This window comes from Gopherus evgoodei, chromosome 11 (assembly GCF_007399415.2).
Source record: "Gopherus evgoodei ecotype Sinaloan lineage chromosome 11, rGopEvg1_v1.p, whole genome shotgun sequence".
Lineage (NCBI taxonomy): Eukaryota > Metazoa > Chordata > Testudines > Testudinidae > Gopherus > Gopherus evgoodei.
This window is the reverse complement of record NC_044332.1, coordinates 72,904,342-72,930,391: the sequence shown is the minus strand read 5'-3', so window position 1 is coordinate 72,930,391 and position 26,050 is coordinate 72,904,342. Positions and strand designations below refer to the sequence as shown.

General features: G+C 40.7%; 1 protein-coding gene across 8 annotated transcripts in view; it reads left to right on the top strand.

The window, feature by feature from the left end:
- PTPN4 (protein tyrosine phosphatase non-receptor type 4) overlaps positions 1-26,050 on the top strand; it is a 190,075-nt gene that overhangs the window by 45,954 nt on the left and 118,071 nt on the right. For 6 of the 8 annotated variants that reach the window (XM_030579718.1, XM_030579717.1, XM_030579722.1 and 3 more), the window contains 2 exons: positions 962-1,116; positions 22,166-22,273. In XM_030579718.1, coding sequence (XP_030435578.1) covers positions 979-1,116; positions 22,166-22,273 — 246 coding nt within the window. In that variant the 5' untranslated portion in view covers positions 962-978. Of the gene's footprint in view, positions 1-961; positions 1,117-2,470; positions 2,482-3,291; positions 3,296-22,165; positions 22,274-26,050 lie in introns of those variants that run through there. The other 2 variants (XM_030579721.1, XM_030579723.1) reach the window with 2 other exon arrangements.

Sequence of the window (26,050 nt, the reverse complement as noted above, 5' to 3'; positions counted from 1 at the left end):
CAAATATTTGAAGAAGAAAGAAGGGAAGGTTACTTAGCTGTAGGGCAGAGATTGCCAAACTGTGGGGTACGCCCCCCTAGGGGGGCACAGAGGAAAGGGAGCACCTCCCAGCCATGGCCCTGGTCCATGGCCCTGGCTCCCAGCCCTGCACCTGACTCCATCCCCAGCGTCGGTGCAGCTCCACACTTGAGGCTGGGGACTGAAGTGAAACTGCATCAGGCCACGGGCCCCCAGCCTCAGCCCCTTGCTGTGGCTCTGGCCCCAGACCCACGCTCAGGTGAGGCCTCAGCCTTGGCCCCCTCATGCCTGCCTGCATCTCCTCTTTCCCCCTCTTGGAGTTGTGGCCCCACTCCTGGTCCTGGCTTTGGTGGGTGAAGTAGGAGGGGTGTGCAACCCTCACAAGTTTGGGGACCACTGCTGTAAAGTAACTGAAGTTCTTTGAGATGTCATTCAAATGTGTATTCCATGACTTGCCCCCTTTCCTTTCTGCTTCAGAGTCCCTCTGTAATATCATGGAAACCATGATATAGAAGGAACTGGAGTGGTAATTGATCCTGCTCCACTCTTTATACCTTTGATAACAGGCACAAGGATGATCATGTATAGACCAGATAGACAATGTGAGCAAAAAGTCTGTAATCTCTGGCATGTGGGGCACATTTGCATCTAGACTGGAATATTCATATGGACAAAACATCTCAAAGAACTCCAATTACTGTACACGTAATTAATCTCCATTTCAGATTTGAAAAAAGACTGCAGCAATATTATACTTCATTATTAGATACCAGGGTTTTATTACTAATTTTCATTTTATAAAGAAACAGGAAATGTGTTAAGTCTGTTTTTCAACGGAATGGCTTCCTTATGAAATCAGGTTTCTTCTAAGTCATGCACTTTTGCTTTCTTAAAGTTATATCAGTTACAGGATTTCTTCTTTCATTTTTATCTTTTTCCAAAGAGCTTGTGTGGATAGTAATGACCGCACGTTTCCGATTGCCTGCTGGCAGAACCTACAATGTACGAGCGTCTGAGCTGGCACGAGACAGACAACATACAGAGGTGGTCTGCAATATTCTTCTCCTGGATAACACTGTACAAGATTTCAGAGTTCATGTAAGTACAGTTATATGTATTATTTAATTTAGTAACGGCTTCACTGTGTACCTGCTTTAATTTGTATGTACCAAGTACTTGCTTTTCTTCACTGAGCTGTGTCATAAGTTTGACCTGCAAACAAGACTTGGAAAGTGTTAAATAAAAAACAAAACAAAACACCTTAATAAAGCTAGAGACTAATTTGAACAAACATGCTTGCACATAATTAGCCATCTTGTGTACCTCATCAGTTTTGGTATCCTCTATAAATACAATACGAACACTTGTGTTTGAGAATTGAGTGTTAGGAGCATAATCTTCTGCTATCTGATCCAGTTTCTCTTTAGGGCCCCTATACTGCATGATGAAGCCAGTGGTAGTTTTAATAGTGAGTTGAATGGAAGCAGGAACAGGCTCTAATTGTTTGTCAAGTGTTTGCATTTTAAACACATGTATCATTTGTAATGCTATCTACTCTCTTGACTATGTTTAATATGTTTAGATAAGTTAATGTAATCGTATTTACTATTGAATTTACAGATTTTTCTGAATATCACCATATCTCTTTCTCCTCTGCTTTTCTCAGATTATATTCTGTTTAGTTCCCAGTATTGTTATCTTTTCTTAAAAAGACATACATAATACAGATCTTGAAGAAGGGTAGGACAGAAGAACCAGGAAGCCAATTGCCAGTTAGCTGATCAATGATACTTGCAAAATAATTATGAATATACTAATGGAGTCAGTGTGAAAATATTTGGAAGGCAGTTTTCTGTAAAAAACTGGGTTGAATTGAGAAAATCTAATGAACTCTACCAAGCTGTAATTACTTATAGATAAAATGAAATTGTGCATTCTTGTACTCATACATATATTTATTTACGGTATTTGAACGTTCAAAAAACATTTGGCAAAGACCCTTACAAAAAACTATTCAGGAACACTAAAGTTGTCATGGAATGAAAGTTAACATACTGTCATGGGTTAGAAACTTGCTAAAAGAAAAAAATATTCTCAACATGGCAAAAGGTGAACAGTACAATGCCTCTTTCTTGTAAGGACAGATGTTCAGTTTATATTTATCAGTGATTTATCAGCGATTTGCCCCAGGCCCCCTCTGGCCCCGCAGCGGTCCGGGTCTTCAGCGGCATTTTGGCAGCAGGAGCTCTTCAGTGCTGCTGAAGACTGACTGAAGGACCCCTGCCGTCGAAATGCAGCCGAAGACCCGGACCGCCACCGGGTGAGTACAAGCACCGCATCTCCCCTGCTTTGCTCCAGGCCCCCTGAATCCTCTGGGCGGCCCTGGAACAATGTGGCAAAAATTTGTTGGTGGCATGATTATTATGATTAATCAAGACTAGAAAAGACTGAAGATTTCAGAGGGTTAGGTAAATGAACAGCTTGATGGCTGATTGGGAGCAGGACTTCAAGTGGGGGATAAAGGTGGAGTTGAGAAGGAGCTTCACTCTGGTGAATCGTAGATGTGTTTGACTATTTTTTCTGTTGGAATGACATTTTTAGGAAGTTGTAAGCAGAGAAATTTTAATTTAAAAAATATGAGTAGCTGTTCAACTTATCAATTGGGAAGTTATTTGGGATATAAGAGAGAGAATCAGGTAACTGAGTGTGATTATTTCATTTAAAGTACAGAATAAAAACTGAATTTTTCTCTCTTCTTTCAGAAACCAAGTAGCAATAAAACATTTCCAGTCTTTTCGCAGCCTCTTTTATGCATAGAGATTTTTAAAAGATTAAAATAAATATGTTTGTATTGCAGTTTAACATTATTGGGATGGCATTTCTGAACAAAATGCATCTTATTGTAAACTTCTGCAAGAAAAATAAATCACCAACATCATCTCTGCTGTTATTACATAGCAAAAAGGGTTGTAAAAGTTCAATGTAATGTAGAAACAAATGAAAGCTGCCAAGAATGGAAGACAGAGGAAATATGCCCTCCAGGACAAACTGAGTTTTCACTTAACACTGGTATTTCCCTCTTTGAATGACAGGAAATAATTATTAGTAATCACTAAGGTTCCAATTTTATCATGGTAAAATTAATGGAACATTTATGTGGGGAAAAAAAGGACAAAATCAGGGTATGGTCATGGTGGGGCTGAAGCCAAAACCAGAGCGCCGCTGCCTGGGGCTGACAGCCGGAGTCGAAGAAGTCACAAAGATCTGTTAAAGTCATGTAATCTGTGACCTCTGTGACCAAATTGTATCTATTAGGGTCAGAGTCCGTACATAGCGCTGACAAGTTTCTTTATGCAACTTTGCCAATAAACCAAAATCCTGATCTGTAGCTCTCTTTGTCCCTTCAATTCAGGTCATCCAGTAACCCCAAAATGTCAGGGCTTGTCTACATGGTGCCAGCAGAACACAATAGAAGGGTGTGATTTGTAAAATGCACTAATGTGCATCACTCTGATTTCCCCATATAGACCTGCTGACACACATGACACATCATCAGTGGCTGGCTGTGGGTGGTATCAGATTCCACCTTGCCCCCAACTACTGGATTGGCCCAAAAAATTCTGGTTGAAGCTTTTTCTTTTTGAGTGAAGGACAAGCAGAACATTCTTCCACCCCAGAAACCAATGATGTTTCCATCATACAGAGTTTTCTGGAGGAAGGGTATGCCAGCAGAGTGAAAATTGGGATTCTACTCACTTCTACATTGACACTATTATCACAGCTGCAAATGCCAACATTTCTGTGCCAACCTAAAATTTCCCCTTTTCAAGTAATAAGATCTGCAGATCTGGTCCACCTTGGAGACAAATGGATCATCCAGAATAGAGACAGGTATTGATATCAGTAGATTTGGATTTGTTGGTGTTATGTGGAATTTACCATGCTCTGCAGTTGAAGAAATTGTTATATTTTTTTTCTCAAAGTGTATTACACAGCTTATATTTTAGAAAATTGGAATTGAATTTTGAATTATTCTCACTGTAGAAATTATCTCTAATGGAGGGAACTTCAGGAGGTGAGATATTCCCTGCCTGCCAGTAACTGACAAGTCTGGTTCTGCTTCCAAGCTCTAAGCAGGCTGAAGCGAAGTACCCATTGCAATAGCACTGTGGACCTTATTAATTGAAGAAAGGAAACTTTTAGGTAGTACAGATAAATTTTCATATTGTGCTACTTTGTACACCATATTTCCTCTTGATTATGTTAAGTCTTCAGCCTCATTATTGTTTACATTACTATGTGACATTGAATTACATGATCCACTTAACTGGCTCCAAGCCTAATCAATTCAAAACATGTGGATGTGGTTTTTATTGTTTATTACATTCTATGTTCATTGACTTTTCAGATTAATTTTTTTTAGTAATACAGTATTCAAAGGATTTTCAAAAACTTGTAAAATGAAAGTTTCATTATATTAACAAAATAAATAATAAAATTGATAACATGCTCAGTTGTAAGTAAACATGTCTGAAGATAGCATAGTCTGAGTTGTGTATGTAATAAATGAAATTCCATATAAGATAAGTGAGAATCACTAGGAAAGCAAGCAAAAGTTAGTGTGGCATAAACCTGAATTGTAATCTTAATTGAGTGCTGAATTGCATCCTTTCTGGCTACTGAAGTCTGCTTATAGAATGCTGGTATGCAGCATTGGTCTCTCCAAGGTGCAGAATACAACGTGAAACAAACCCTTATTGTGAGTGCTAGCATAGGCTGTTTAAATCTGCATCTGGTGTTTTGTGGAAATGCTACTTGCAGGTTCTCATTGGATATACTTAGTGTCTATTATGAAGGCGCTGGTTGTGACACCATAGTTAAGGCTGACACCACTTTGTACTTATAGCACGGATTTTACTTCACAGCATATTGTCCCCAGTCTTACAGCACTTACTCTCTGAGAACATAATTAATTTTCTGGGAATTTACAAGTAAATCTGTTAGTTACTTCATACATTAAAATTAAAGTGGATCATTTAAGAAATTTTAGAATCTTATCTGTTCTGTCTTTTCTTTGTCCCATCTGATCTTAGCAACAGAATAACACAAAGACTCCAAACTTTCCATATGGTTTAAAATTAATTAAAATATTGTGTATTGTCTGTATTTGAAGTAATTAGGTTGTAATTAGATTTTTAGTGATTGTTGCATCTAATTGTTATGACTGTATAGGCCACAGACAGTCTTAAATGAGGCATGCTGTGGTTACAGCAGAGGAAACTCAACCAGTCGGTAGTGTTTCTCAAAGCTAATTTACATGCAGTGATTTTATTGGTTGTAATGTCTCGGTGATATGAAGAGTTCTCATTGGTAGGTTACTTGACTTGGCTGTCACTCCTCTTTAAAGATTCCATGGCTGCATACTAGTTTGGGCATCATTATTTCCAAAGTCTTCCCATGGCATTGCTGACTTGCCTCTGCCATGCACTGAGGCTACAGTACTAGGGCAGTAGTGCCAGGGGAGGTGACACGGGAGTGCAGACAGATCCTTTAAATCACTTTCTGGGGTTTAACTCTCTCTGGTCCTCTTCACATATTGCTGTTCTCAGTAATGTGGGACGCGAGCTTTCCTTGACTACCTTCAGTAATGCAGTCCTCTAAACCAATAAGTCATTTGCAGATTGAGGGGCACATTCACCATTTTGCAGTGATTGCTATGCACTGCTTTGGTGTACTAGTGAATCTGCCTTTAAAAATTCAAATGGAAAAATTTATATTACATATCTCCAATTCATTTAACAATATCTCATGGTAGCATTCTCTTTGGTTGCTTGTTCAGGGTTTGCTTAGGACACTTCGAATAATTTTTAAGAAATCTATGAGAATTCCCAGAAAAAAACCCTATTAAAGTGGAATTACAGTTAAGGGTAGACATCAGTAATTTGGGATGAAAAAAGTTACAGGGATATTCTAATCATCCTCAAACTAAGCATTATACATCCAGCAAATACAAGAGTTAAGTTTACACTTAAAAGAAATCTAAACATGTTAAGATAAGAAATTCACAAGAAAGGCATCCAAACATCCTTAACTTTGCCATAGTGATGCTGCAAGGGAAAAAATATAAAATAAGTTTAAAATCTGTTTAATCTGGTCTGAGACCAGAAACACTAAATGTCTTAATCATAATTGTATGGTGGATTGCATAATGTTTCTACATGGCAAAATTTAGGTTGTGTGGATGCCTTAACTGTGCATTCCTTCTTGTAGTATGTTTGGTTTTTTCAGTATAACCTCAGCTCTGAATTTCCTTGATTTATAATGCTTGGGCTGTTATCCCTGTAATGTATTTTAACCTTAAGTAACTGATGTAATTTTAAACTTATTTCCCTTTAATGTATTTTGTGGTCAGGGAATATAAAACACAGGAGCAACACAAGAAAAATATGTATTACCCAGTGTGAAGGGTTTCCCTCGAGGTGCCACCTGGAACTGGGGTACCACTGAGCTCCCGACCCACCAGCCTGGGCTCCCTCTCACACAGTACTGCTATGACAAGCTGCAAAGCCCTCCAGCCTGCACTTACACCAGCATACATACAGGTAGGAGCACACACAGCTGCAGTTACAAGCAGCCTCTCTGACCAGCCCCTACATAGGAAGGCTGCTGTCAGCGCCTCTGTAGTATAAACCAAAATTATACCATCTTGCATTGCACAGGGAACTATATAGCGTAAACTCATAAAATTTGCCCCCTCCCTCAATGTGTAGAGGAATAAGCAACTGCTTTTGCCCCAAGTTATGATTCCCACACACTGGTTTAGATAAAGCAAAAACAAGTTTATTAACTATGAAAGATAGATTTTAAGTGATAGCAAACAGATCAAAGCAGATTATCTAGCAAATAAAAAACATAAATTAAACTTAATATACTAAATAGATTGGATATGAATAGCAGATTCTCATCCTAAGAGATGATACAGACAGGCTGGAGATTCTTAAGGGGCAAGCTGCACTTGCTTTGCAGTTTGGAATGTTTGTGTTTCATTTAAAGGCTAAAAATCCCTTTAACTTGGGTCCAGTACATCCCCCAGTTCAGTCTTTGTTCCTCAGGTCTTCTCGGGTGGGGAATGAAGACCCCAGATATTGTCACTCCCTATCTTAGATAGCTTTTGCATATGGCGGGGACCCTTCATTCCCAAAGCTTGTGGGAAAAATGCTGACATCCAAAGATGGAGTCTAGAGGCATGTGGTCTCATTGCATGTTCTTACAGTCATAGCAGCCATTGCTCGTCTGCCTGTAGCGTTCTCAGGAAGGTTCCCCAGGTGGGAGATAAGCTTCTAAGGCCTATTGTTTTTTTCCTAATGGCCCATTGCCCTGGACAGGTCCTTCTCCACCTGCTGTCTAGACTGAAAACATCTTATCTAGTGGGCATTACCCAGGTGAAACTGCATTTGAAATAAATACATAGTCAATATTCATAACTTGAGAAACAAAAATGATACATGCATACAAATAGTATAATCATATTCAGCAAATCATTACCTTTTCAATGACATCTCACATGGCCAGTCTTGCATAAAATGCACAATCATTATGCCATAATCTTATCATATATCATATAATATCACTGTGAAGAATATGGGGTGCAGTGTCACACCTAGGATGTGGGGATAGGATATATAAAATCATCAGTCATCTAATGAATCTGGTCATGATGGACAGCTGAGACTCCACTTATTGGAATAAACAGAGTGGAGGTGGTGGTCTGCACTGGATCACTTGCTGGTGTGGAGGTAAAAAGTTGGTCAGGACTTGATGGTTCTGAAGTAAGGAAGCTGGGTTAATGTAGTGTAAGTCTAAATATGTATTAAATGAACTTGTAGACTTCTGATAATCTAGCAATGACAAAAATACAGAATGCAGTTAGTCATATCTATGAATGCATAGTATCTATTGTAGTCTTTCATATACCATTTCTTCAAGGAGAGCATAATATAGCTATCAGAGATGCATGCGAAACAGAAAATATTCTAGGAATTAGTAAATCCATCACCATTTTCACTAGTGTTGCAAAACAGTGCAATAGAAGACATTAGATATAAAAATATTAATTTTACATGTCAAGAGTTTAGTAACAGTTAAATAATTTTTTTAAATATTTTAAGGCTGACAGCATCCTTTCAAGCTACCAACTGGAAATGGTCCCATATTAAAATATGGATGATGTTTGCAATGACAATAAAATACATAAATGAGGATGTGTTGCATGGTATGTTGTGAGTTTGTTAATTATGGAATAATACTTATTCATTTTTATAACATTATAAATGAAGTGTTAGAAGTGAGAATATGGAATCAGGCCTTTTGTGTCCTGCAGAGCTTAATATATTTGTTTGCGCTCTGACAGTAAATCTATTACAGCAAAATTTCTGACACTGAAAGCAAAGAATCCTGGTGACTGCAATAGAGCCTATGTACACCTATGAAAATAAATGCAATTTATTGCAGTGGAGTTTGACTTTTAGTGATTGCTGCTTGTGGTAATCAGATGAATCAGAAGCTATTTGCTATAGGCCTACCTTTTATATTTATTGGTGAAATATTCTGTAAGGATGAAATGGGAAATGATTGTTTTCTTTTTCCCCTCAAAAATAAGATTTCAGTTTTTTGAGCACCACTTGGCTGCAGGTATATTGGATGTCAAAGTTTGTGGGAGTGCCAACTAGATCTAATTACAACATTACCTACCGATCTTGCTTGTAATATGCCTAAAAGAACTTAGTCTGTCCTTATGTGGTGGTGATTTGGGCAGTTAATGCTTTTTGGATCTAAATGTAGTGATCATTAGGCTGACTATTTTTAAATAAGTTATCAAAAGAGATGTATTGCACTGTTAATTATATAGTGTGAAAGTGTTAATACTGTGTTACCACAGGGGAGTTGTTGAAAACAAACTAAGAACTCTTCAGAGGACGTAAAAGCAGCAAAGAATCCTGTGGCACCTTATAGACTAACAGACGTTTTGGAGCATGAGCTTTCGTGGGTGAATACCCACTTCCTCAGATGCATGCATGCATCTGAGGAAGTGGGTATTCACCCACGAAAGCTCATGCTTCAAAACGTCTGTTAGTCTATAAGGTGCCACAGGATTCTTTGCTGCTTTTACAGATCCAGACTAACACGGCTACCCCTCTGATACTCTTCAGAGGACATGATCTAACTGTTCAAGAATGTACTTTACAAACCATAAAATACAGACCCAATGCAGAAAAATACTATGTGGCAACTATAGTTGTAGTGCTTTATGGACTTGTTGGTCTTTAGAATTTCTTTTACTAAGTAAGTGGAGAGGGAGGGAGCTTTACATAAACTATTTGGAAGGCAAATAGTACAGGATGGTGTGAAAGAAGGAAAAAAGTTGAGAATATGGGAATGAGTTCAAGGGAGTGGCTCAGGGCTTGTCTACGCTACAGGCATTACAGTGGCGTAGTTACGGCACTGGAGATCTGTGTGGTAGACGCTTCCTACAGTGCGGAAATGGTTTTTCCATTGTTATGAGTAACCCACCTCCCCAAGCAGCAGTAGCTAGGTTGACAGAAGCATTCCTCCATCAGCCTAGCTGTGTCTACACAGAAGGTTAGATCAGCATAGTCCTGGTGCTCGAGTGTGAATTTTTCACATCTGCGAGTGATATAGTTGAGCAAAATTTTAAATGTAGACTAGGCCTAAAAAAAAAACTTGGGAGCGAAGTGGGAGGAGATGGAGGAAAGAGATACTTATAGTTGTGGGGGAAGATTTATTTAGCAGTAAAGATTGAGTGCAGTGTGGCACAAGAAGAGAAGAAGCAAGTGCAGACATTCAAGGATATAATAAAATGCAAAGTTTTTACCTAATTCTGAATAATAAACCCCCCTTAACTGGTTTACACTACGAGTTTATCTCAAATTTAGCAGCATTAAATTAAATTAACCCTGCACTCGTCCACACGACGAAGCCCTTTACTTCGATATAAAGGGCTCTTAAAATCGATTTCTGTACTCCTCCCCGACAAGGGGAGTAGCGCTGAAATCGGCATTGCCATTTCGAATGAGGGTTAGTGTGGCCGCAGTTTGATGGTATTGGCCTCCGGGAGCTATCCCACAGTGCCCCATTGTGACCACTCTGGACAGCAGTCTGAACTCGGATGCACTGGCCAGGCAGACAGGAAAAGCCCTGCAAACTTTTGAATTTTGCTTCCTGTTTGCCTAGCGTGGAGCGCTGATCAGCACAGGTGACCATGTAGTCCCAAAATCAAAAAAGAGCTCCAGCATGGAGTGTACGGGAGATACTGAATCTGATCTCTGTATGGGGAGATGAATCTGTTCTATCAGAACTCTGTTCCAAAAAACGAAATGCCAAAACATTTGAAAAAAATCTCCAAGGCCATGATGGACAGAGGCCACAACAGGGACTCAGCACAGTGCTGCATGAAACTTAAGGAGCTGAGATAAGCGTACCAGAAAGCCAAATAATCAAATGGACAGAGGGAGGGGCTCACAGAGGGAGGGGCGACTGACGACTGTAGGTATCCCACAGTTTCCGCACTCTCCAAAAACCATTTGAATTCTGGGCTGAGCTCCCAAAGCCTGAAAGGTTAAAAACATTGTCGCAGGTAGTTCAGGGTATATGTCGTCAGCCTCCCCTCCCCCCTCTCCCTGTGAAAGCAAAGGGAAAAAAAATGGTTTCTCGCCTTTTTTCAGTTTCACCGTATGACTACTGGATGCTGCTGGCAGATGCAGTGCTGCAGCACTACCCAGCAGCATCCCCTTGCCTTGCCTTGCCTTACGGATGGCAGACAATATAGTAGGACTGGTATCAGTCATCATCATCTTGTGAGTGCTCCTGGCTGGCCTTGGTGAGGTTGGCTGTGTGTGCCTGGACAAAAATGGGAATGACTCCAGGTCATTCTCTTCTTTAAGTTTTGTCTAATGGAGATTCAGTCCTGCCTGGAATATCATGGCAGCTGGAGGCTTCTGCCTCAGGCTGCTTTCCCATTCAGCAGCACCGCGCGGTCGCGCCTGCCCCAGCCTACTCCGTGCTACCAGGGCTCACAATCAGATACTTAGACCTCTACATTTTGCTGCAAATAAAAAAAATTAAGCTGCCGTTTAGAACTGTCCCCCAACATACATATCCTGGGACATTTTGTATTTTACCAGTATCAACCAAAGGCCCACACACAAATGGAGATTCAGTCCTATCTGTGCTTCTATCCTAGCACGTGCAGAATGGTGGTTCACTCTACTTCGCTGTAAGCCAGCCGCCCTCGCCTCCCCCCTTTGAGCTCTGCTTGCAGAGGCAATAAAGTCAGTGTTGTTTCTTGTTCATGCATTCTTTATTACTTCATCACACAAATGGAGGGATAACTGCCACGGTAGCCCAGGAGGGAGGAGGGAAGCAATGGGAGGGGTTGTTGTAGGGGCACCCCCTAGAATGGTATGCAGCTCATCATTTCTGTGGGATGTGTGGGGCTCTGACCCGGAGCTGCCATTTGCCTCTCTGGTTCTTTAGTAGGCTTGCCTGATATTCTAGGCAGGACTGACTCTCCATTAGACAAAACTTAAAGAAGAGAATGATCTGGGGAGTCATTCCCATTTTTGTCCAGGTGCCCCCGACCGATCTCACCGAGGCCGGCCAGGAACACTCATGACAGCAGCAAACGGTATAGTATGACTGGTAACCGTCTTTGTCAACTTACAGAGCAGCAGACAGTACAGTAGGTCTAGTAACTGTCTTTGGTAACTTGCAGAAGGCAAGGGGATGCTGCTATGTAGCACTGCAGTACCGCGTCTCTCAGCAGCATCCAGTAGACATACGGTGACAATGAAAAAAGGCTGAACTGGCTCCATGGTTGCCATGCTATAGCGTCTGCCCAGGCAATCCAGGGAAAAGGGTGCGAAATGATTGTCTGCCATTGCTTTCACAGAGGAAGGATTGACTGACGACATTTACCCATAACCACCCACGACAAATTTTTGGCCCCATCAGGCACTGGGATCTTAACCCAGAATTCGAATGGACAGGGGAGACTGCGGGAACTATGGGATAGCTACCTACAGTGCAACGCTCCGAAAGTCGACGTTAGCCTCAGTACATGGACGCACACCTCCGAATTAATGTGCTTAGTGTGGCCGCGTGAACTTGACTTTATACAATCTTTCCAAAAATCGTTTTCTGTAAAATCGGAATAATCCCATAGTGTAGACATACCCTTACATAAAGGGTCATTATGGAATAAATCTGGCAGGTCATGTTTCTTGTGTCCTTATTGGAGAAAGCAATAACTCTTCTGTTTAATATACAATCTTCAGTCCACAAAAAGAGACATATTACAGAAGTATATACAATAATATGAATAATCTAGGACAAGGCTTTAATTATGATAGCATTCAGGATCCTCAATCAAGGATTAGGGCCCTATTCTGCTGCACTGATAATGTAAAGAAGACTGTTCCTCCCCAAAGCGCTCACAGTTTACATATCAAGCAGGATACAAGTGGATGAAACAGATAAACAATGGGGGAGTTGGGAGTATCAGTGGAGTAACCAACAATAAAAGGAACAGAATTTACCAGGCAGGCAGAAGTAAAAATCATGATTTAACCACAATTTATTGCTTAAAAGTACTTTACACTTCTATAGTGTCTTTCAGCTGATACCTCAGAGCACTCTATAATAAAAACAGACAGACAAATTAGTACTGGAAATGAGGTGTAAATTTTTAACAGTGAGAGAAATTAACCATTGGAAAAATGTATGAAGGCTCATGGTGGATTCTCCATCACTGATGATTTTTAAATCAAAATTGGATATTTTTTCTAAAAGGTATGCTGTAGAATTATTTTGGGGAATTTTTATGGCCTATACTATACAGGAGGTGTCAGAATAGATCATCACAAATGGCCGTTCTGTCCTTGGAATCAATCTGTGAAAAAGTTTGTGAGATGATTGTATGCTCATTGTAGAGACGGAGGTTAAAGTTATTTAGGGACCCAAGGTATGTCAGTAGTTGAGCAAGGAGGCTTTTAAACTAATTTAGTTCATATGTTTGTGCACTTCAATTGCTGCTGTTGCTCAGTATAATGATAATCCATTTGTCAGTGGAGTCAGTGCAGAAGGAAGGCATGAGTTGTAGAAAGGGAAAATCAGGAACAAATTTGCAAGGGGAGAAGGAGGGAGAGAGAGGCAAAGAAATATGTGTGAGGAATGGCAAGTGAAACGTTGAGTTTACAGTACAGTTAGAGCATCAATTAGGGGAGAACAATAGATTTGATCATTCTTACCAAGTTCTTTGGAACAAGATTGTATTATATCTTTTGCATTTGTTGTATAGCACCTAGAATATCAAGGCCCCAGTCCTCATGGTCTCGTGTGCGGTTTTGAAATGAGAATATTAAATAACCCATCCAATGGGTACACCTCTGCCCAGGAAGCAGTAGTAGTCAGAACTACTGAGTATTTTGATGTCATTCCACATAATATTTTTTTAAATAGATCTATGTATTTACACATGTATGTGGGCTTATACACACACACACAAAAGTTGCACAGTGTAATGAATGCATGATTTTATTTTAACTTATCTAGTTAAACTGGTACAAAAGGCTGTGTGGACACTTCAGCTTATCTTAAATCAGTTAAGAATCTGTGTAAATTAAACCAATGTAAACCACCCTTGTGCCAAAATAAGTGTTTACATCGGTTGCATCTGTTTATATTGGTTTAAAAATGATTTAAATCAAACTGGTTCAACTTTCTCGTTCACTCAGGTCCCTGTATATGTTAGGTTTAGCAGTTTTAGGCTTAAAGAAAAGCAAGCTGAGCCTTCAAAGAGAAGAAGGGAATACGTTTTTCCCTTGACGAGGGAAAGATGCCCTCACTCTACTTCTCCAATATCTTTCAGACTAGGAACACGTCTACTTAAGAGTCTGATCTCACTATGGCATGGGTGAAAAGCGAGATATGTACGAAGGGAACATTTAACCCCTGGATGAAGGCAAAATTAAGGAGGAGGAGATAATCCTGAGAATGAATGCTTGTAATTTTAAGAAAACTGAGTTTCAGTTTTTTCTTCAGAATTACTAGAGTATTTCTTTTTAGTGAGAATATCTATGAGAGGCATGCCAGTTCAGTTCAGAAATCTGTGCAAAGCTGTTAAGTCTTCATGTTGTATTCAGAGTTGACATTCATTTCACTTGCACATACCTTTAAACATCCTGTTCACAGGACTTCTCTATAAAGACAATGTTAACTCCACCCCAATATGTAGCTTATTTCATGACTTTTCTGAGAAACCTAGTTACGGCAAAATATACAACTGTTTTAAGAGGCACCTGGCTTGATTTCAGTATTTGTTCTTTAAGATGATCTTTTAGACTTCACCACTTGAAAGCTCCAATTTACACTACTTTCAATAACCCTCCACTGTATTAACATACATTGTTTTTGGTAGTCCATCACTGATGATGATGCCAATATTGTCGCAGTCCTCATCTATGGCTACGCATATGGCTCCGATGTCAGAACAGTGTTGACTGCACTGAGGGCGTGGGAAGTCTGTATTTATGATATTTGATGATGCAGTTCTGTAGCGCCGTTCACGTGCAGCCTCGAGATGAATTTGTTGATCCTGCTCAAACCTGTTACATGCTGATCTTGTCTGAGATCACCAGTGAGTCCTATTCAGAGCCATTTGCTTAAGTTCTTTGGGATTGATGCCAGCCCAATCAGGTTATCTTTGAAGCGCTTATATGGACGACTCTTGTTTCTTTTCCCCTGTCTCAGCTCCCCATAGAAGATCTGTTTTGGGAGATTGTGATCTTCCATTCTGATGACATGTCTGGACCACTCAAGTTGTGCTCTCAGTAACATTTCCTAAATACTGGTTGTGTTTGCTCTTTCAGGGACCTAATATTGGTCACTCTGTCCTGCCAGTGAATGCTCATTATTGAGCGGACGCAGTGCATGTGAAATTGCTCAAGCTGTTTAATGTGAAGTCTATAAAGAGTCCACATCTCAGATCCATACAGGAGAGAGGTTAGAATATTGCACTATAGATCTTCAATTTGGTGGAGAGGCAAATGTTGTGTTGGTTTTGTTCAGAGTCAGCCAAGGGCCTGGCTGACTTTACTAATTCTGGAGGAAATTTCCTTATCAAGGGAACCGTTACTTGAGAGGTACTGACCAAATACTTGAATTGATCCACATTTTTTAGCTGTCTTGGATGAAGATGGCTGGCACTGAGGCATTAGAATGAGATCCTAGTAGGTACAAGACCTCTGTCTTCCTGAGACTGATGCTTCAGATAATCTATCAACGATGACTTGAAGGTCATCATATCTATGACCCATCAAGGTACAGTCATCTGCAAAAAGTTCCTCGACAAGAAGTCTCTCCAGTGTGTTGGTCTTGGCATTGAGTCTTTGAAGACCAAAGAGGGAGCCTTTGAGTCAGTAGTGAATGCAAGTCCATTGTGGCATGGCTGAGGACACAGGACAAGAAGAAGTCTAGTCTCACTCAGTGCTGCAGTATCAATATCTTAGCGGGCAAGTTCTCTGGAAACAAGAGCTGTTCTTCTCACAGGCCTTTGTGCATCGCCTCCATTAATAAGGGTGCGGACATTCCATGCTGCTGGATGATTTAGTTGGGAATTGGTCCTGCTTTGAGAAGGGAGTTGGACTAGATGACCTCCTGAGGTCTCTTACAACCCTAGTATTCTATGATTCTATGCTCCTACAATGATTTTTCTTAGTCTTTATTGTTTTTTGACGGCTGTAGGATGATCTGGCAGTCGTGGTAGTCTGGCCAGATGTTATAGGGCAGGCAATGTTTAGGGCACCTTTTCTAGCCCCTTTCCTAGCCCCTTTCCTTAAAAAGGATGAGCAGTGCTACCCTTAAAAGGGCTACTCAGTCACTAGGCTGCTGCTGAACTTCTCCGCTGCCCCAATGGCCACTAGTCCCAAGGCCGCCTATGTACAGGGTTGTGGTTACAACTGCCAGTGGTCATCTCCACCTATCACTTCGCCATGCCCCCATTGCTGCAGGACTTGGATTAATGATATAATGTTAATGATGATGAAATTTGAGAAAATGATGTTTATGGGATGAGAGTTGCGAGAGAACCTGTGCGGGAAATTTTTGAGTGAGAAAGCTGTTGCACAGGGGCAGTCCCGCTTTCTCCTCTGCAGAAGCGAGATTCCAGCCACATGAAGAATTATTACGGTTGGGGACTTCCTTAGCTGCAGTGGGTGACTAAAACATCTTCAGTGCCTTGTCATGCTCTCCGTGCCCCACAGCACACTGCTGAACCGCCTTCATGGCAGGTGAATCTCAAATTGATTTCCTCCGTCCTGTCCACCAGCACAGTCTTTGCATGCTGGAGAAGGGCCGTTTCCCTATCTCACCAAGGTTTAGCCCTCACCTGGTTTAGCCCACTTGTCTAATTGGTTTACCAGTGTGTGGCTGCTGTCGTATGCAAACAGCTACTTGGTGCCGTAGGTGAGAGCTGGGTGTAGGTGAAGACTAGAGCAGATGAGCTATTCACTAAGGAACACGACGTATTCCTCCAACAGAGGCCTTAGCCCTCCCTAGTATTCCCCATACATCTCCTACAACATACATTCAGAATGAATGAACTAACAAGCAAAAAACTTATTGGAAAATAAAATGTGAAACTATTTGCCGCAGGCCTCTGGTATTCTGTAGTGGTAACAGCCTCAGGCTACAGAAGTGACTTCCTTTGATCCATGACATTCTGTTGAGCTTTTGCTGAGGTAGAAACGATTAAAATTGCTATCTCCCTGGTGTTTCTCAGGAAAATTTTGGTGGGATGCCAAAAGAATAATTAATCTCAAGCATTCTAAGGAAGAGCTGACGCTGCCTCCACAGCAGAAGCACCATGCTGTATTGAGAATGTATGAAAAGTACTGGAACAGATGTAGCAGGCTGGACTCCCCCATGCACCCCTTTGAAACTAACACACTGCTTCAGTGGCTCTCTACACGCCAAGGTCATCACATGGGGCAGGAGCTTTCCCCAGTTCCCAGGACAGAAGAGAGCGAGAAACAGAAGGCAGGCCAGACCAGGCAGGGCTCTTCTCCCATGTATACCCAGTGGCACATCTGTTCTCTGGAATAACAGCCTTCTCCTGCCACCTGCTGATATAATTACTCTTGTGGTTCAAGTGTTGAAGGTCTGTCACCATTGCTGAGGGTTCAGAGTATAAAATAAAATACAATATTGTACTACTTCCCATTTTCAAATATATTAAAATTCAATACAAATTGCATACATAGGGATGCAACTTGTTTCTGACAAATTCCCTTCCATCAATGTCAGTCAGTTTAAAATAATAATAATTCTACAGACCTTGTATCTTGGGAATCTGTAGCTATGAGTGGCTGGGATCACATCAGAATCCTAAAAAATGAATTTTGCTCCATGTATAATGTAACCATTGAGTGTGATACTATTGAAAATTACAGTTCAGACCTTCTACTGAAAAATCTTCAGCTTCATCTGGGACTGGCAAACTTCAAGATTACTATCCACAATGTTTAAGACCTGGTTAAATGGAGTTCTGTTTCTGCCGGATAGTTATCTTTCTCTCTTACTAAGTTCAAGGCATTGTGTTCACAGTAATTGATGCCCAAAAGTTCCAACTGCTTCATATTACAACTTTTCCACTATTTATTATGTTAATTTACTGTCCCTAATACAGAAAAACCCTATGTTTTACTCCTACTATTCTACGTTCGAGTGCATACAGTCAAAATCCTTCCTCTGTTCATTACATAGCACCTGACATTGAAACAACACAACACTCTGTACTAATAATTTGAACCTAACGAACAAGTTCTGAACTTTTAATATTCATTGTGTAGATGCTATGCTCACAAAATTAATTTTTGAGCTTCCTCTGTGTCAAAGAACAATATCAACTCTTTGGTTTACATTCTGCCTATTACCAAATCCATTTACAGAATATACAGGTAAGTCTTATCTTAGGCGGGAGTTCAGTTCTGTGGTTATCGCGTAAAGCAAAAATCGTGTATAGTTGAATTATATCCCCAAGCTCTTTAAACCCCGCCTGCAGCTCCAGCGGCCAGGCTGGGGGGAGCATTTAAAGGGCTCCCCCGGGCTCCCCACCGCCTTTTAAATCCCCCGGCCTGGCCGCCGGAGCTGCAGGCAGGGTTTGAAGGGCTCCACCGGGCTTTTCCCACCGCGGTGGGGAGCCCGGAGGGGCCCTTTAAATCCTGCCCACAGCTTTGGCAGCCGGGCTGGGCCTGGCATTTAAAGGTCCCGGAGCTCCACGGTGGCTGGAGCCTTGGGCCCTTTAGTTCGCCACAGGGGCTACCAGCCACCTCTGCAGCTGAGAGTCCCCTGGGTGATTTAAAGGCCCTGGGACTTCCAGCCACAGCTGGTGCCCCAGGACCTTTAAATCTTGAGGCCATGCCCCCCACTCCGGCCCGACGCGTAAAGTTGAAATTGCGCATGTTAAATGCGCATAAGTTGCAAAAGAACTATATATTCAGTCAAACAGCAGAAGTTAACTTGGCAGCTTTAGGAAGCATAAATTATTAACTACTTTTTGTGACAGTTGCTATTATTGGCTCTAAAAATATGAATTTTGTGACAGTTGCTAAATTGGCTCTACAGCTGTCTTGAGAAATATGTGAAGAGCATTAAAATACTAAGATTAAGGCCTTCTTTAATTTGTGATATTGAGGAAATTGTGGATTCCACAATATTAGGTTTCCACTGCAGTTTTGACAGTGGGAGCCCAAGCTGCCCCGGCAGGAGCGACTGGTCTCAGCTCGGGGTTGCCAGTAGCGGGAGCCCCCACTCTCAGCCCCAAGCTGCTGACAGCGAGAGCTCCTGTTCTTAGCTCCAGGCTCCTGCTCTCAGCACCAAGCTACCCACAGCAGGAGCCCCCATGTTCAGCTCCAGGTTGCTGCGCTCAACCCTGGGCTGCTGACAGTGGAAAAGCATGGAAAAGTAATAATGGACCTTATTTATTGCAAATAATAAGGTCCATTATTACTTTTCCATTATTTTCCATGACTTGCCCACAACTGAGCCACAATTTTTTGACAATCATCCCATGATTCAAGTAGGGTCTTAATTAAGATGTAATTTGAAAATTAGGTTAGGATTTGGTAAAATGTCAGACTGACATCTTCATTAGCTGTTTGCTCCAAAATAAAATCTTAGTGTATTGGATTTCAGTAAAAATCTGTGTAGCTGAATTATTGATGCTATAAAGCCATCTCAGGAAACAGTAACTTGGATGACTTTTTTTCTCCTGGAAACTTTTACAAGATTTGATCGTTTCTGGTACATAAATAATACTGTAGCTACATCAGTATTTACAGTGCTATATTTATGTACTTTCTGTCTTGTCCTTCCCTCCCCCTTTCTTACTGTCCTATCAAATAGCAATAGTATACAGAGATAGGAATATGTGGCATAATTGCCATGTATATACAGTGAGTTAATATCTATTGTCTCTTGCTTGTGTATGTGACATTTTTAATGCTTTGTGTTAAGAATTATTTTTAATTGACTGTTTAACTACATGTGCCTACTGATTTCTTAATATTTTACAAAAGACCAGTTTCCATTTTTTTTCAGAAAAAACTTTGTTTTCAGAGTAAACCTGGCAATTATGACATGAAATTAATTTTCCTACACAAAATTATAGGGGAGCTTCAAAAAAATAGGGCTTCTGCAACAGGAACCTTAATATATGGAGCCATAGTTATGGCTCCCTAGTCAGAACACTTTTAGGCATAGGTTTTGGTAGCTGAGGAAACAAAATTTAACTGACTTTCCAGCTGCTTAATAGTCTGTTCTTTAGGAAACTTAGAATGCTAGGCCTCCAAGTAAAAAGCTGTTCTAAAAATTTCTTTACTACAATGTTGGATTTTTAACATACGTTCCAACTTCTACATTAAATAAAATTTTGGGCCTAAATTGAAAATGCTTTTAGTAACTTGTTTTCTGGCATTTATATTTTTAGGCTATTCCTGTCAGATGGTCAGCTTTACGAATCTTACTTTCCTTGCACTTTTTTCAACTCTTGTTGTGGTGATTTTGAATGGTTAAACAGTGCTAATGCCTTTTTCTAGATATCTGGCTTCCTTTTAATTAGAACCAAAGTATCTAGTTCTGAAGCACGTTTAGGTCTTGAATATTTCTTTTCTTTTTTGATTTCAGAAAATTGCTGTAGTGAAAGGGATACTATAGTTAAGAAGCTATTTAACTTCAGTACATAGTCACTTGAGAAATGTTGGTTTGTTACCACTAAATAACAAGAAGTTGAGTTCTGATAAAATAATCTTTTTCAAATCTGAACAAACTCATGAATGTATTCCTCTTTTTCCTGTGTCTCTTCCTCTCCCTGTGTCTACATTACAAACTTCTACTGGCATAGTTCTGTCAGTCAAGGAGGCAAAGAAGTGTGATCCCTGACGAACATAGCTGTGTTGACAGAAATCTGTAGAGTAGATGCAGCTATCTTCAAAACTGCGCTTTTACTGGCATAGCTTGTTTCACTCATGGAATGGGGATGGCTTTAGTATTCTGATAACAAGTGCAGCTTTGCTGATGTAGCTGTGTCCACGCTAGGAACATTGTGCTGATACAGTATACCATATCCCTGTACCACTGTATAAAGTACTGCTAGTATAGGCATAGAAGGGTAGAAAAACATTTTTTGAAGATTTTTCCTGTTTTTAGACTGTTTGGGCTAGTCTAACACTGCAGGGCTTTGGAGCTCCGCTCCAGCTCCGGGCAAAAACTTTACAGTGCTGAAACTTGCTACGCTCGGGGGGTGTTTTTCATACCCCCGAGCAAGAAAGTTGCAGTGCTGTAAAGTGCCAGTGTAGATAATCCCTTATTCTCCCTTTATTTACTGATTTCAAGCCAAGCATTTACATTTGCAAGTATTTGAAGGAATTATTGTAGTGTACTGGGAGTAGAGCAGCAGCCATCTGGTATTAAAGATAGAAAGGATTTTATTTGTTAGTTTAATGTAGTTTTTTTCTCATTTGATAAAGTTTCAGCATTTAAAAGGGTGTGTGGAGTTTGCTTGGTACTGGAATAATGGAAAACACAGGTACTGTTATCTAACCAATCATCTCGAATGCCTTCTCCTAATATAGAGTTTTTCCTTGAATTTTTTTCTAACATTTTGTCCTGATTAATGTTAATTATCTCTAAGGATTTATGGGGTACTGGTTCACAACTTTCCTTGGAAGAGTGCTTATTTAAATTTAACTCAGTACAGGATAACAACTTGTTTGCTGAGGCTTGTCATAATGGATCACTCTTTGAATAACTTCATTTAGTAACCAGTATTGTTTGGTAATATAGAATGTTGCAGTTTTTAGACTCTACCAATGTTTTGTATATCTTCTCACAGGAAAAGTGAGGCTTTGTAAAGAACGTAATGTTCAGTCACTGGCCATAATTAAAAATTTTAGTCCTTAGTCTGTACTCTATTCAATAGGTTCTTTTAGAGTGAAAATTGTCTCCGAAGACTTCTTTAAGGATATTCACCATCAAGCAAAAATTCATACAGCTGTTTAAATATCCATGCAGTGTAACTCTGAAAAAAAATTTCAGTAATTGATTTAGATCTAGAGAGTGATTTGCAAATGAAATATTAGATTAATTTATTAGGATTGAAGAATGATACTGGAATGTTCTGAAAAGAGTTATCTGAATTCTATCATGTCCTAAAAATACCAATTTAATTTATTTCCTTATTTTATCACTTTTTAAAATCGTTTTGCTGTTTATCAAATTTCTTGGTAAATGAATAGCTTTATGGAATAATTGCATAGCTACTGTACTTTCTGTTTCTGAGGGCAACAAGAAATGCCTATGTAGCCATTTTTAATTGAGGAGAAATAACATCTGTTTGTGGCAATGAGAGAAGTATCTCATTTAAAAATTATATTGTGTTGGGAGAAATTTTGTGGATTTTGGGATGTAAATTTTATGAACACACCTAAATAAGCTATAGGTGTGCATGCATGAAGCAGTCTGTCCGTTTAAAGATCGCTTTGATTTTAAACAATATGACCTTTTCTCCTTCCAGAAAAACCATCAGGGACAAGTTTTGTTGGATATAGTGTTCAAACATCTCGATTTGACAGAGAGGGATTACTTTGGTTTACAGCTGGCTGACGATTCCACTGATAACCCAGTAAGTTGCATCTGTTTTCTAAACTGGTTTTTTTGCATGTTGTTAGAGTTTAGGGATTTTGTTTCAGTATTCAGAAAATTTGATTAATTTTTTTGGAGTTCTCATCTAATTATTATGTCCATGACAGTTGGTATATTCAGTAGACTCAATTTTTTTAAAACAAATCTGAAATATGGCATAAATCTTCTTTGATATGCTTCAAAAAGGACTGTCTCTATTCTGTTGTTTAGATAAAGCTGTCTCACGGGTTATTGTGTGGGTGCAAGTTTTCACCTGGTATCTCTCATACTGGAAAACTGTTTTCTCCCAAACAATTAAATTATGGTTGTACTTATTTTCCCCTCCCATCTCTGTATTTCAAAATGTGAGAATTGGGGTCAGCCTTTTTTTTTTTTTTTTAAGATTGTTTGAGAGGCCTATTGAGGTTATGCCTAAACTAGTTTTGTGACTAACTCAGGTTAAAATGGGACCACAGACTTTATTCTAGACAAACTCTAAGACAGCATAGAAAGTTCAGGGCTTGGGTATCTTGCAAAGAAAGCAGGCCAGTTGGGGGAATATAGGAGAAGATAGATATAGGAGAAAATGGCGCCCTTAATGTCAGAAGAGGTTTATTCTTTACAGTTAGCCTGTCTTCCCTGGGTGTCCTGCCCCTTTTGCTATATCTGAGAAGAAACTCCTGTATGGAAGCAGCTGAGCTCCTGAAAACTCCTCTCACTTTTTTCCTGTTAAACATAGGCCTATTTGAGGCCACAACTGACCCTGATGCTTTTTTATAGAATAAGGACTGGGTGTGCAAAACAATTAAAGTGGAATAAATCAGAAAGTTTTCAGATTTCAACTTATAATTTGTTATGTATATAGCACAATAAACATGCATAGGGGCTCTTTTCTTTGCCCCTGAGTATTTTTAATCTGAGTTCAATTAACAGTTTGAGTTCATTCTGAATGATAATAAATGGTAGGGTTATGATGAGAGTTTAAATAAACATAATGTGATTGCTTCATTTGCTCTATGTGCATATTGTTCATTTATCATTTTTTAATACAAATTTGATCACTGTTAAATTTAAGAGTGGCATTTTAGTTTTTTTAATAAATGATTTGCGACACCTACATAGGAACAATAGTAAGATAATTTTGTACAGGAAGGCATAGTAGAATACATGACTTCATAGAGTTAGAGAGATGCAGTGACAGAGAAGAGTGGGGGTGAGATGAGGATGTGGGAAAGGAAAAGGCAGGTAGTGTGGTGATGCCATGCAGGCACAGTTAAATCAGCTGGCAGCAATGAGGTGTGGCGTGAACTAATCAAATGGCCATTATGTGGTGAAATGTGTGCAAGTTAATTAAATGCAGTAATTAAATGGAGTGGTCTGAAGGCATTAAAAACAGGAAAAGTTTTAAAAAATAAAAAAGACAGGTGAAATGCAAACTGAGTAGGTAGATAATGTCATTACTAAAAGTTCTAGCCATAACATAAATGCAGAAGACACTGATGGCACTCCTGTGCTGTCTGCTCTTGGTCTGGGACTTAGAAAAAGTTGACTCCATCTTGAACTGTGAAGCTTTAATAATCTTCTTATGCAGTGCTGCCAGGGAGGAGAGTTTCTGCTGTGTAGAATAGCCTTTCTCTCCATTGCTCAAAAGGTTTTAATGGATTTGTGGCCTTTAATTACAATGATCACATTCGCTGTCTAGTTTAAGGAAGGTGGGGATGGTCCCAATTTCTATAGCGCACAAGGCCCAAAAGTTCTTTAATCTGACCCTGCCTTAATATTATACTTGAGCTTAAATGTGGTGCTCATTTGGGCAGTGGAAGAAGAATTTCAGTTGTCCAAGTTTAGTGAAGACTTAAACAGGATCCTAAGGCTTCAAGCTGCTTTGCCAAAAGGGTGGAGACACTCTCCAATGGAATGGGATGGTAATATTCCAGTAAGTCCTTCAGAGTATTCTCTTGCTCCAACTGGGATCACTTCAGTCTTATTTGGGTTGGGTTTGAGTTAGGTGTTCATTCAGGTGATGACTTGTAGGCATTGTGACATATATATGATGTCGATTGTTGTGCCTGGATAACAAAATGTACATCTGGGCATTATCAGCATACTGATGAAAGCAGAGTTTGTGGCACCTCTGAAATTCTCCAAGTGGTCTCATGTAGATGTTTGAGGTGGAAGGACAGAATAGATCCATGTGGGCCTCCACAGGTGAGAAACTTCTAAGAGGAGGACCAGTTGCTATCATCACACTCTGGGTCCTGGTAAAGAGTAATGATAGAAGTCATTGTAGTACTCTACCATCTTCTCTAGCTATGTCGTATAAGTGGGTCAGCAGCATTTATGGCTGACTTTGTCAAAAACCTGCAGAAAGATTGAGTAGTTAGAGGTTTGGAGTGAAAGTGTTAATGCTTATAGTCATCAAGTGAAAACTGAAATGAGTATGTGACTCTTTTTTGTTAAATCATTATCTACTGAATTGCATGATTGTCTTAGCTGGGGTACAAGGTAGTTTCCATATTATTTGGCTATCAGTTAAAAAAATTGATTTTTAGATTGTGTACACATATAAGGTCATTTTTTTATTCTAGTCCACAACTGTATGCATCTCTAAATCCATTATATGTTGAGTGTAGTCCAATATATAGCAAGGAGAGTCAGTTTATTGCTCTAAAACAGGGGTCGGCAACCTTTGGCACGCAAGCCAATTTTTAATGGCACGCGGGGCGGGCTGAGCGGCTCAGCCTGCCGCCGCTCTGGCGCTTTCTGCTGCCGGCTCCTGCCAGGTGGGGACCCTCTGCCAGTCTCACTCAGCACCCACTGGCCTGGGGGAAGAGACACTAGCTGGCAGGAGCCCGTGGCTGAAACCCCAGAACGGCAGCGGGCTGAGCCGCTCAGCCTGCAGCCGCTCTGGGAATCCCGCTGCTGGCTCCTTGCCAGCCGGGGTCCCCCCTGCGGCAGCCCCACTCAGCATCTACTGCCAGCCTGGGGGAAGGAACCCCAGGCTGGCAGGGGGCTGAGATCCCAGCTGGCAGGAGCCCGCGGCTGAAACCCCAGAGCCATGGCAGGCTTTGCCGCTCAGCCTGCAGCTGCTCTGGGATTCCCACTGCTGGCCCCTTGCCAGCTGGGGTCCCCCCACCGCAGTCCCACTTACCTTGCTCAGGCGCTCTTCCAGACAGGGTCCAGGCCTGCGGCCCTGCGGGGCCAGCTCACTCACCTCAGCTGCCAATCAGGGGTTCCAGTTGCTGACCTCCTGCCAGCCCGGTCTAGTTCTCCAGCCCTGCTCAGCCTGCTTTCTGGCCTGGAGTCCCTGCAGGCCACCCTGGGCTCTTCTCCTGGCCTTGGATCACTGTTCTGCAGCATCACTGCTGTGGCCCACTGTTCCCAGCCTGGGACAGTGAGGGTTGCACACAAGGGAAGAGGGGGTGCAGCTCAGCACCTCCATCTTAAAATTGCTTATTTCAGACCACACTGCGTTTGACCTTGTGCCTGCCTTCTATCGCCATTTTTTTCCCCACTGAAAGTTGAAGGGAACATTTGACAAAATGGCAGCTCCTAAGAAAGTGAAGCTAAATGTCCGATCATTTCAGTCTGCTTGGATAGACGCATTTCGGTTTATTGAAAAGAAGGACCATGCTATTTGTGCTGTCTGTTATGAAAGTGTTTTTTGTCGCATGTCAAGTGTTCGACATTTTGAAACGAAGCAGGAGAAAACTTTTCTTGATGAAGCAGACAAGACTGAATCAATCAAAAAGGCAGTAGCAGCCTATGAGAAGCAAAG